At 42.8% G+C, this 13,781-nt stretch overlaps 1 protein-coding gene across 22 annotated transcripts in view; it reads left to right on the top strand.

Moving 5' to 3' along the window:
• The window catches only part of LOC109422898 (disintegrin and metalloproteinase domain-containing protein unc-71), a 1,549,374-nt gene that overhangs the window by 1,012,757 nt on the left and 522,836 nt on the right, over positions 1–13,781 (top strand). For all 22 annotated transcript variants that reach the window (XM_062845411.1, XM_062845413.1, XM_062845424.1 and 19 more), the window contains one exon: positions 13,430–13,509. In XM_062845411.1, coding sequence (XP_062701395.1) covers positions 13,430–13,509 — 80 coding nt within the window. The remainder of the gene's footprint in view (positions 1–13,429; positions 13,510–13,781) is intronic.

Genomic DNA, 13,781 nt, shown 5'->3' on the forward strand with positions numbered 1-13,781 from the left:
GGAAGAATTCCTGGAAGAATTCCTGGAAGAATTCCTGGAAGAATTCCTGGAAGAATTCCTGGAAGAATTCCTGGAAGAATTCCTGGATAAATTCCTGGATGAATTCCTGGAGGAATTTCTGAAGGATTTCCTGGAGGAATTTCTGTAGGAATTCCTGGAGGAATTCTTGGAGATATTCCTGGAAGAATTCCTTGATGCATCCCTGGAAGAATTCCTGAAGGAATTTTAGGAAGGATTCCTGTAGGAATTATTGGAAACATTCCTGGAGAGATTTTTGGAAAAATTCCTGTAGGAAATCTTGGAAAATTTCCTGTGGGAATTTCTGGGAGAATTCCTGGAGGAATTCCTGGAAGAATTCCTGGAGGAATACCTGGAAGAATTCCTGGAGGAATACCTGGAAGAATTCTTGTATGAATTCGTGGAAGAAACCCTTAATGAATTTTTGAAGGAATTCCTGGAAAAATTCTTGGAATTCTTGATAGAAGTCCAGAAGGAATGAATTCCGGAAGAATTTCTTTAGCCATTATACCTAACTTTGCTCATATGATTCAAAATTATTAAACTTCCAACTGCAATTTCGATCTGAATTTTGCCTGGAAGGAAACACGTTTCCTTCCCCACAAAATTCAAAACGTGCTTATTCCGTAGCTTTCGCACCAGAAAAAAAACTGAACCAAAAGAAGGTCATCCTGTGTTCCGTTTCTTGGAGCACACGAGCAGCGCAAATCCACACCTCGGTCCGGAACCAAATCGCGCATTCTATTCGCATTATGCAAATCTTGTCGTCGTCAATGTGCGGCGCTCTATGCTGTGGTTCACCAGTCACCACCCATCCTCAACGAAACCGAGTTCTGTATTGAGAGATTCGTGCCTTCTTCCTCTGCCACGAGATGATGATGCAGTCACGGACCGACCGACAGGCAGAAATAGTCGAGTAACTACATACCTACTTGTTCCGCAAAGTGCGAACGCGCCTGCATCATCAACGAGCATCAGCGAGCCTTAACTACATTGGTTTAATATGGTTCGTACCGGGCTTTGAAGGGTTAACGTTAGGCTAACCATCGAACATTTTTCCTACTGGGACGCAACGTAGTAGGAACGATGAGAAAGTGGCTAATAAATAGATGTAAAGGGAGAGGTAAACAATAACAAACCTTCGCTAGCAATAGGAGAATATTTTTGAACTATTTTCGAACTATTTAATTATAATATTACTCTGAAATTGATCATCGAGGATTACCATATCAATCAGTAATTTTTGTATTGTTGTAAGTAATTGCATGATTGAATAACCAGAAGCAGAATCACCAGGTAAAATGGATTTAAAAAGAAACTAAATATGTATGCAGACTTAAAGTCAACCTGAACTATTAATTTGTAAATTACAGCTGAACGATCGTAGCCTAGCAGATTATAGACAGCAGAGCTTAATCACAAGGTAAATAAGTCTAAGTTAAATGAATAATTGATAACGAACGATATACGCAGGTTACACTCATTTCCCCACATCAAAATTCAACTGTCTACCGTACGGTACCACTTCCCGGACGTAGCGAATAATAGGCACTAAACGTGAGTCAAATCTAAATAATATCATTGTTATTAGTACTCAATTCGGTGAATAGTGTTTTAAATTACAATTTGTATAATCTTTAGGAAAATTTAACATACTCCAATAAATACCACTACAATCAACGGATTTGGTGCAGTTGAGCGAGTTTGTTCAAATTTACGGAAATTGACCTACCGTATTGTTGCCGATTCGGGAACAAATTAAATTTTCGTTTACTACCGGTATGTCAAGTGGTAGCGTAGCGGGTGCGATAATGAAAGAGGGCGGTTCCTCTGGCGAAGGGATGGATTGCGGTGTGTGCCGTCGAAGTGATAGAGACTGCACCAATGGTCGAATGGTACAATGTGATCAGTGCGATGTATGGTTTTATTACGACTGTGTGAATGTGAACGATAGTATACGCGATTACGACTGGAGCTGTAACGGATGCATGAAGTCACTGCTGGACAGGCAACAGCGAGCTTTGAGTGAACAGATGCAACGTTTTGAGCAGCAGCAGAAGCAGTGGCAACAAGAGCAGCAGAAACACTTGGAACATACTGAAGAACGGCGGAAGAAGCTTGAGCAATGGCAGGAGCAACAAGATGTGTGCAAGCGAGAGCAAGAGCAGTTTTATCAGTTTGAAGCCAGGCAGCAGCAATTGCAGCAGCAGAGCAAGCAGTTTGAAATGACTACATCAGGACTCAACGTGGTGCGGCAATCGTTCGGCGGTTCTCCGAGTCAGAAACAGCAAATCAGGAGCGTTGAAGTGATCATACCAGGAGCAAAAGCAGCGAATGGACCAAGCAATACAAAACTGTTTGAGAGCTCTGTAACCAACAATGTGGGAACACCCTACAAAAGCAACAAAGCACCCTCCAGATCATCCAAGCGTTCCGAAAAACTCCGAGAACTGCAAACAAAAGCCCTGGATGCAAGACAGGCGCTAGAGAAGAAACAGTTAGAAGAGCGATTGGCACTGGAGCGGGAAATGCTAGATGTTAGTGAATCCGACGTTGAATCTATTACAAGCCTCGAGAAGATCAACGAATGGTTGGAGAAAACGGAGAACGCAGTAAAGGAAGCAGGAAATACGTTGGATGAAACGCCTCTACCTGTATACGACGAACTTCTGCGAAAATCGGTTGTGCCTCCATCTCAATCGTATTTCCCCAGTGTACCGATAGTGCAAACCAGCACCAGTGTTCAGCAGCAAACTGGATATCGTGCTCCGCTTCAGCCACGTGTATCGCAGCAACTTGAAAGTAGTTACACCCCCGGTGTCAGGCACGCTGAGCATCTAAGACCCAGCGGGAACATTGCAGGATTTCTGCCAAACTACGAATTCTCTTCAATTCCAGTGTACACCGTAGCATCGCAGCATCCGACTAGAATGGCAGCGTATCCGACGACAATCTATTCGCAACAACTCGCTCAAAATCATCAAGATTCCGATTCTATCCAACAGAACGCAAGGCAGAATGCCGGCCGTCCGGTGATGAGCACATCGACCCCACAAGAACGTCTGGTTTCATCTCAACCACGGAGCCAGCTACATCCAAACAGTAATTCAATACTATTGAACAATGGACACCTAGCAGCCCGACAGACGGTAAAGGACCTTCCGAAATTCGGTGGGAATCCTGAAGATTGGCCACGATTTATTGCAGCGTACGAGCGCACTTCCAGGATGTGTGCATTCAGAAACGACGAGCTGCTCGATCGCCTGGAAAGCAGTCTGTATGACAAGGCTCTCAATGCCGTCAAAAGTCTACTGCTTCATCCTGACAACGTTCCGGTGATCATGAACCGGTTGAAGACTCTCTTTGGCAACCCGGAGTTCATCGTTGAAACAATGATCCGCAAGATTCGCATGATGCCGCCACCGAAATCTGATAAATTGGAAACAATCATTGACTTTGGCGTCGCAGTGCAAAATCTGTGTGCAACGATTCAAGTGTGTCAAATGGATGAACGACTCTACAATATCGCTGTTTTGCAGGAGCTTGTAGATAGCCTTCCAAGCACGCTAAAAATGCAGTGGGCGTTTCACCGGAAGCAGATCGGAACAGCTACTATGTTAGATTTCAGCAACTGGCTTGGAGAGATGGTAGATGCTTTAAGTCAGGTGATCAGGCCTTCTATTTGGATCAAACCCCAAAAACCTGACAACAAATCGGAGAGACAGTTGCGAAAAAACGAAGCTTATGTCCATCTCCATACCGCAGACATACTGGAGCAGTCGATGCATGAATCTTGCTTAGCATGTGGTGACGAATGCAGTACCCTCACCAGCTGCAGCAACTTTCATGAGATGTCAGTGAACGCACGATGGGCATTGGTGAATGAAAATAAAATCTGTCGGAAGTGTTTAGTCAAGCATGCTGAAGCATGCGAAAGGAAAACACGCTGTAACCAAAATGGATGTTCTTATCTACATCATAAGCTGTTGCACGATGACAGCAAACATAAAAAACAACAATCAGATGTTCCGGCACTAGTCGCATCATGCAACACGCATATCTGTCTACAACAACAAACCCATGGGAAGACCCTTCTAAAATACATACCTGTTACGCTTCACAGCAAAGGAAAATCTATAGCCACCTACGCCTTCCTAGACGCAGGGTCAACATCAACATTAATGGAGCATAGTCTATGGGAAGAATTGAACCTTCACGGTGAGAAATCCCCACTACGCATCTCGTGGACTGATGGACAGATAAGATATGAGGAAGGCTCAGTGGTATGTTCAGTTGGAATTTCTGGCAGTCAGCCTCATGATCATACTTTTCATCTCCCGGAGGTGCATACTGTCCAAAGCCTAAACCTACCAGTGCAATCAATATCATTGGTCGATCTATAAAAACAGTTTGGGCATCTTTCGGGTTTACCAATGGAATCGTACAGTGCGGCCAAACCAAGAATTCTTCTGGGCATAGACAACTCAAGGCTGGAATATGCTCTCGACTACATAGAGGGCGGCGCAAATCAGCCGACTGCAGTATTGACACGTCTAGGTTGGGCGATTTACGGTCCGTGCCCGATACCAAGACCAACAACAACGAATGAAGATCGGTGCATTCGAAGTATCAGCATCGATCAAATCCATGACGCATCCCCTCCTCTAAAACATCACGGAAGTATTGTAAAAACCACGACCACGCCCCGCTACGCTAATATACATCCAAAACTACGGACACCGTTCAGTATCCAACAAGCCTCAACGGAAAAGGTTACAATTCTGGATATCGGCGCTACATACAGTACACAAGGACCTACAGCTGGTGTACTGGGGGGGAGTGTTCCGCAAAGTGCGAACGCGCCTGCATCATCAACGAGCATCAGCGAGCCTTAACTACATTGGTTTAATATGGTTCGTACCGGGCTTTGAAGGGTTAACGTTAGGCTAACCATCGATCGAACATTTTTCCTACTGGGACGCAACGTAGTAGGAACGATGAGAAAGTGGCTAATAAATAGATGTAAAGGGAGAGGTAAACAATAACAAACCTTCGCTAGCAATAGGAGAATATTTTTGAACTATTTTCGAACTATTTAATTATAATATTACTCTGAAATTGATCATCGAGGATTACCATATCAATCAGTAATTTTTGTATTGTTGTAAGTAATTGCATGATTGAATAACCAGAAGCAGAATCACCAGGTAAAATGGATTTAAAAAGAAACTAAATATGTATGCAGACTTAAAGTCAACCTGAACTATTAATTTGTAAATTACAGCTGAACGATCGTAGCCTAGCAGATTATAGACAGCAGAGCTTAATCACAAGGTAAATAAGTCTAAGTTAAATGAATAATTGATAACGAACGATATACGCAGGTTACACTCATTTCCCCACATCAAAATTCAACTGTCTACCGTACGGTACCACTTCCCGGACGTAGCGAATAATAGGCACTAAACGTGAGTCAAATCTAAATAATATCATTGTTATTAGTACTCAATTCGGTGAATAGTGTTTTAAATTACAATTTGTATAATCTTTAGGAAAATTTAACATACTCCAATAAATACCACTACAATCAACGGATTTGGTGCAGTTGAGCGAGTTTGTTCAAATTTACGGAAATTGACCTACCGTATTGTTGCCGATTCGGGAACACTACTCTTTACTAGAGGTATCTAGACCTTCCATATAGTTTGAAAGAATAACGACGGCGGACGGACGTCGACAAAAGCGCGCACACACGTTTCGGGCGAGGCGATGCATGCTAGATGCCTCCAGGCAGGGTGTCTCCCAATCCGCATATGCGAGGCTGGATGTGGTGAACGAATGGTGATGACGACGACGACGACGACGGTGACGAATTGGAATAGAAAGTGATTCAAACTGGGGACATTGGGGTGAAATGCGTTTTTGAAGGGCGTAAGGATCCATCCAAGTATTCTTTGCGTTGATCAACTTGCCAATGATTCTATAGTACGCGAGTACGACCGCTGGCCAAGTCATTTCTCCTAGCGTTACATCGGACATCATCTCGGATGGAACCACATGTTCCTACCTCATGATTCCACGGTTCAAGCGATGACAAAAACCGCCAGCTAAGAGTTATGTGCTTAGCTGGTAGTGCAGCCTGGGCACTGTTGCCCTTCAGATTTCAGCTAGATTGAGGAGGTACGGCCCAAGTGTCTGTTCGTCAAGGAGGTGCGGCTCAAATAGCATCGAGCGGCATCGAGCGGTTTAGTAGGAAATTCTGTATCGTGTCAGCTATACCGACCTAAGGAGGCAGCCCCTTCAACACGATGTAGGCAGCACGGTCCCGGTAAGGTAGCCTGCAGAAAACCTTCAAACACCAAGAAAGCAATAGTATAGTAAACGCATGTCACGAATTAGGGACAACGAGTGGAAAGTCGGATTTTGGAACGTAAGGACTGTGAATGAATCCGTACGTGTTGTGTTCCTAGCTCGTCAACTGCAGAGTGTCGGCGTTAATATGGCAGCTATCCATGAGATACGCTGGCCCCAAACCGGGAAAGGCGAATTCCGAGCGGTGGATCCCATCGCCAACACATCTCATTCAAGTACCACATCTACTACAGCGGCGACGATAAGGCAAAATGTGGAGTTGGCTTCATAGTGATCGGGAAACAGATGAACCGAGTTATTCGGTGAAAGCCGATAAGTGACCAGACCTGTGTGTTAAGGATAAGGGGCATTCTTCAACTACAGCTACTAGATCAGCATCTATGCGTCAACGAACGATAAACCCGATGGCATGAAGGATGGGTTCTATGAGAGCCTTGATAAGGTATACCGAGAGTGTCCAAAACAAGATGTCAAAATATTCATCGGAGATTCAAATGAGCAGATCGGCAGAGAAAGTTCTTTCGACCTGTAATGGGAACGGAAAGCCTTCATTCCGTTACCAATGATAATGGTCTGCGCATTGTGACATTCGCTCCTGCTAAGGGAATGGCAATTAGCAGTACTTACTTCCCACATGAGAATATCAGAAAACACACCTGGCGACACCCGAGTGGTAAAACTTGCTCCCGGATAGACCACGACATTTTTCAAACGTCATAGATGTGAGGTCCTACAGAGGCCCGAACATTGACTTGTAGCCACAAAAATCCTGGCATCATTGTCCAGCGTCACGAGTTCAAGAAACAACAAAATAGTAAAGGGTTGCAAGAGCATCAGAGAAACGAATGCAGCGCAGTCAAAAACGACTGCATGAAGAGAGTGTGAGTGCTGAAGCGCAGGAAAATACGGACAGGAACGATATGCGGAGGTTTTATGCAACTGTCAATGGTGCATGGCACAAGACAGCGCAAGTACTCGCCATATGCAATGACCAGGAAGGAGATTTTCTGATAGACAAAACAATGGTTGCAGTCAGGTAGAAGGAGCACTTCGAGGATATGTTGAATGGTAACAGTGAAGGAGCACCCAGGAACAGGATCACCATCCCAAGTAACACACATGTTATATAAAAGTTAAGACAGCGCAAACTTTGGTTGTATATAAGTTTATTTTAAGTTATTTCAACACAATGTTAGAGTTACGTAAAATAAACCTCTATACAACCAAAACTTGCGCTGTCGTAACTCTATTATAACATGTGTGTTGCTTGGGATAATGGATGACGGTCAAGAAGTGGAACCACTAACACTGGATGAGGTTAGGAAGGCCCTTAAGGAGCTGGAAAACAGCAAGGCTGCTGGGAAGGACGAGATCCCGGTCGAACTTCTTAAGCACGGAAGCAACCCGACAAACATTTTGGCTGTACAAGTGTTTAACAAACTGCTCGTTAACAAACTGCAGCTAAAGAAACTGTTGTTCAGCTACTTCTGTTCCTTGGGAAGCAGCTGCATCAATCAATCCACCAGATTATTATAAAGATTTGGGAGGATGAAGAATTGCCTACCAGCTGGTTAGATGGCCTCATATGCCCAATCTTCAAGAAAGGGCATATACCCATCATAAGTCTCGTGTCTCGTAAAGTCTGATGAATCAGCCGCCCCTGGTCTACTGCGAAATGTGGATCATCGACAAGGTACGTAGTTCTCTCAGAAATAGCCTTTCAATCAGACATCGCATTCATTCTAGTGAAGACCGCTCAAGATGAGCATTTCTACCAAAAAAACCAAGACACCGTCCTGCTGTTGTGGGATGATCCATCGTGAGGGTCCCAGTGGTGTTTTCCAATGATTCTGAGTCGAAAATTATGTGTGCAAGTTCAGATGGCACGAAGTAGGCTCCACATGCTGCTGCACGTGTTGCGATCTGTGACAAGGCCGGATCATAACGTCCGGGGCCAAAATGCCCCGGTTCCCATGACGGTTTTTTATGTGAAATAACGTCTAAAATTCTAAGTTTCTTCTTTCCTTGGGCCTCGTGACGCAGCTGCCTGTTTGGACGCTAAGCCCCGAAATAATGCGCCATAAAGTACTGGGACATTAATTGGCTTCCTGATATGGCATCTGTCAATTCAAGTTGTTTTGGCTTTCAAATGAAAGGCGACGAAGGTCTTCCCAGGAAAGCGTGTGGTCCGCAACTGCCAAGAATGCCAATTATTAAGCTTTATGATTCAGGCTGGTACGTGGTGTGATGATCCATGGCGTTTATGACCATTTTGGGTTTTAACTCATTATGACCTCGGACGTTATGGTAATGCGCCTTAACAGCAACTGAAAGACGGAGAAGTTCCCAGACCTGCAAAAACCGTAGGCCACACAGAAGCAACAATAGACACAACCTGCAAAAAGGCGTAAGGGTTTCGGGTGAACAATCCAGTTCATTCAGATCTTACCGGAGACTGAGATAAAGTAACGAACTCTTATGTCTAAGAGGAGGATGGAAAACATGGATGGACACTTTCCCCCTCTTTCATCCCGCTCTTTATCAATGATCAGTGCGTCAGAAACAAAGTACATGCTCGAGGAGCGACGCATGCTAAGCATGATCGAAGGACAGACATCTAGTTCGCTGCACTCTACAGTGAACCCAACATCCAGTAGGTTGCCTATAAGCCGGATGGATCCATTGGGGAGGGCATCTTGCATGAACGCCAGACAACAACCCTGCAAAGTTGCTGTTCGCCACTAATCTGGTTGGCACAAAAAGACGTAGTGCGGGCGGATCAGTTGCAGCGTGATCTGACGAGCATTGGGCATGACGGAGGATGGAGAGCGGCTGCCGTCTGCCGATTATTGTGTGCGCCTAAGATGCAAACCTAGCCTAAATGCGCTTCAAACACGTAAGACAGTGTTATAAAAGGCAACTTTAGGTATCAGATGACCGGCTCCAGAGGCACGTCTTCATTTGGAGCTCCCTTATTTGTTGTTTATGTTTTGAAAGCTCAAACTAGCCGAAACCGCCAGCATAGGAGGGCCATTGCCAAACGACGATTTGTTACAGCTGGACGAAAAGTTATTGTCGATGCGCTTAGGAATTGAATCCATGACAATCACCTAAACAAAGCGTACGTGTCATTCTTGAGGTCACAAGGCCATTCCAGACAACCAGTTTGCACGTATAATGAATTTTATGACCGTGTTTTACGTATTTTTATGCGATTAAATAACATCGCATTAGATGCCGTGAAAGTGCCTTATGCATGCAAAAGTGGAGGCGATATACGTGCATTGGTGAAACAACAATAACGCCATACGACTTGAAGCGATATCTTATGCGACGAAAGGTGTGAATTATTACGACGTAAAATAGAATCTTATGCGACTTACTAATATTCGGAAAAACATATTGTCACCTCAGTGTCGAACTAATGACCTTTGGATTATCGTGCCCGCTTCACACTTAACACCAAACACTGCTTGGGAAACTAGCTAATTAATTATCATGGCATTCTAACTCACCTCACAAGGGAAGGTTACGATGGTGTCCCCCGGGGATTTCAACCAAACTATTTTTGTTGCATTCTACATGTGGAAATATAAATAAATCTCAAGGCTTTCGGGTGATGGGCCAGTGGTGTAGTCAGGAGGGGCTCTCAAAGGGGCAAATTAGGCAAAATATAACATTATTGAAAATGCTCAAACGTCATCAAAATGCCAATTTCAAAATGTAATGCAGTAGAAACAGACAGAATATGCATAAATACATGATTTCATAATAAATTTAAATTACCATAGGCGTAGCCAGGGTGAGATGAGTGATAAACAAGATGATACATTTTTATTAAAATAATTGCAACTGGTTCTTACCCTGGCAACGCCTATGGTTAATTAAATTTGATACGAAATCATGTATTTATGCATATTCTGCCTGTTCCTGCTTCAAGTTGCCCCTATGAGGGCCCCTCCTGACTACACCACTGGCGCATCACCCGAAAGACTTGAGATTTTTCATATTTCCACATGTAGATTCCAACAAAAATGGTCCGGTTGAAATCCCCGGAGGACACCATCGTAACCTTCCCTTGTCAGTATTTGTTGAAATGCACTTGGGTTACCTGCGCTGTGCGTATTCGGCAGTCTATCGTGAGTTAAAACCGACAAAGTGTGATTTCCCGCACTGTTTCCACTATCTTTCTCTGGCTACCGTTAACCATTGTTGATTTTCAGAGCCACACAAAACAAAACTAATGAGTTTATAACCATAATGATGGCTATTCACTTTCTTGTACCTTTTTAGCACTGCATCCGCAGTCCAACTGCATTTCTGTCATTTTTTTTCACATATCAAATCGCATTATGTCAACGTAAATGATTTTAACTTATGCGAGTTTGTATGCACCCTTTAATGAGTTTATTTTTTATATTTATGCGATTTGATTCATACACCAATGCGAGTTAAACTGGCACAATATGAAAAGTACCAAGCGAAGTCGCATAATCATCGCAGTACGCACTTATGCGAATTCATTTGACACTGCGAATTCGCTCGTACACTTTTGCGAATAAACTAAATTTATCGCAATAAAACATTTGAATATAGTTTATAACGATGAACAGTATGCGGCAGGAAAAAATGCGAAAGTGTTTTTCAACTACAAACCTCGTTTTCGTCCATTTGACGTCAACCAATCTATGTTTCAATGTTCCATGATCTCTAATAGGCAAATTTTCTGAAAAGTTTATTGAAATTTTTCCCATTTTCGTCACTAACCTTTACAGGGCGAAGCCTGAAGCTGAAGACAATCAGAATTTTCGAACCGCAGAAAAGCACACAGGTCGCTAAATTTCGTATCTGATAAAACAAAGTTTTTAATTTTCTCTACAATATCATCAAATATATGTACTTATTTCTTTTAGTATGTGAAACTACATTGCTCTGGATCAGTGTGGTCTGGTTGTTTATCGAATTTAAGCATATTTTCTAACTGTTATAGTCATTTTGTTTAATGACCATTGGGCGCGCAGTTTATTAATACCCGCTTATTAGGCTTACATTATCACATGTTAAACATCAAATATGTTCAGTTTTATTTTGCAGTGCTAGAATATAGACATTGACTGATACACTGTCATGAAAAAATAGTCATATATATCCCATATTTAGCGTGTAATAGTGCCTTGAACTTTTCGAATTTTTTCCTGCCGCACCCTGTAGTCACACCACATAAAAGTTGATTTGTATTCTTATGCGACTTTTCCAGATACATCGTGATAAGTCCAAACAATAACATCATATGCGATGAAAATTGTCCCTCCACCGTACATTTATGCGATAGTAACTTTAAATAGTACTTTATACGATGTACTGCGTGCCTCCTTATGCGACTCCTGGTTGTCTGGGATGCCCCTTTTTGTTTTCAGAGAATGACGATAAGCTTCACCCTGCTTTCCTCTACGGCAAGGCAAGCTCGCACGTCTTCAAATCGGATGCATGATGTATGGCGTCCTGTGTGTCTGCGAGTATTTTTGTTAGCTATCGTATGTAGATGAACGTCGACGACTCAGTTAGATCACCACTCGCCGCCCGATCGTGCTGCGGTGGTGATGAAAGATTCAAGATTTTTTTTTATTGTTTGAATAAAAATAAAAATTGTGCCGCCCGTGCATACATACCACCTAGTACTGACTGGATGTGTCAGACGGAGAGTCGGAGCGTTGACTGGCACAGTTCTTCTTATACCGGAAGCGAATCGAATGGGGGAAAATGTGCATTTTCCACTTTCCCGCAAGCCTTCGGGTGTTTGCCGAGAGAAGGAGTTCTTTTGAACAGAAAAAAAACACAGACGTGGTGAATGCATGCATGAGAACGTTTTGCATCGGTCGATGCATGCAGCTGGCTTTTGTTATACCTTCGCCGTTTTGATTGAGTTTCTGGTTGAAGAAGTAGAAATTTCTGTTCCACGAATCCTAGATTTAATGTTCTATGCATTCTAGAAAAAAAAATTAAACCTTATCTTAAAACTCACGTCTGAAAATATAAAATTTAATTTATTGGAACATGACTGAGATTTTATAATTGAGTGCCCACCGGAAATAAATAGGTTCAATCCAAAGGCTAAAGAATTCCAAGATTTCCTTTCACTCAGTTAAAATAAACCGGAGCCGCCGCCACCTACCAGGAACCATCACAATACCCAGCCATAATCCGTTTGACTTAAGCTCGCTTTAATAGCCCTCCATTTTTATGCCCCTGTGTTTTCTCCGGGATATACTTACGGCGCCTCGTCCCTCTCATCTGCTGGTGTAACGTCGCCATCCTCAGTCCTGCCTGACTGCCCTTCGAACGAGCGTGTGGCCACACTGCCGGACGCTCCCGGATTTAATACGCCTCAACACCGATTTAATGAGCTTATACAATATCCGCTTCTTTTCGGTCGGTGAGTGAGTGGAGTGACACGATTCTGAAGAGGCTGCTGGGCGTTTCAAAGGAAGTTAAAAAATGAGGGAAAATTTTCCACCCAACGAACGATGGATAAGGGTAGCTTTTGACCGGGTTGGCTAGCTGGGAATGGACAAAAAAAACGGAATAATCCACTTAATGGTAGTAAGTTTTTTTTTAAGAAAAGTTTGTGGTTCTCCTCCTATTTTTCCCAGTAGTTCTAAAGTGTGTAACTAATTTTTACAGCGTGTTTAGAAAGCAACATCCCAGAAATATTTTTATGAGCATCGATGACCAAAGCCACTCGACACATCTCAAATGTGTCGATAACAACAATCTGGATGACGTGATGAAAATCCTGGAGTGGCCAAACTGTTGAAAGCGTCGAAGCTTGGTTGGTTACGGCCAACGATGGACAGGAAATAAAGAACAAACCCTTTGTTATAAAATCCTTAAACAAGTGGTTGTTAAAGGAAACTCCACGAATTGGAGTGAATGTAGGCGTAATCTAGTGAATTTTGTTACAGAATATGGCATACCTTATAGTTACAAACAAGAAGTGATACGCTTTACTAATTATGACTCTTTATCTTTCTCTTTTCAGACGGGGAAACACTTTCATCGAACATCACTTTTGATAAAAGCTTTTAATCATAAATTTCGGTTAGATTTGGAATTAAATACGTAAGTACTCAATTTCCTGTACCTACGATAGTTATTATCTTTAAGCACAAAATGGCTTTGCATGCTTAAATCGCCAAATTTTTTTTCCCAGACTCAACATCAACAGTTTTCCATACAGAAACAAATTTCGAACTTCACACCCACCAATCCATACAACATCGAAAAATTTGCAACTTAATTTAAATTTCTTAAATTGCTCCATAAAGCAAGCCACAGGTGTGCGGCTGCAGCCTGATTTACCGCACACGCTAACCGTGCTCAAATTTGGCTTG

The sequence above is a fragment of the Aedes albopictus genome, chromosome 1, assembly GCF_035046485.1.
Source record: "Aedes albopictus strain Foshan chromosome 1, AalbF5, whole genome shotgun sequence".
In the NCBI taxonomy this organism is placed as follows: Eukaryota; Metazoa; Arthropoda; class Insecta; order Diptera; family Culicidae; genus Aedes; species Aedes albopictus.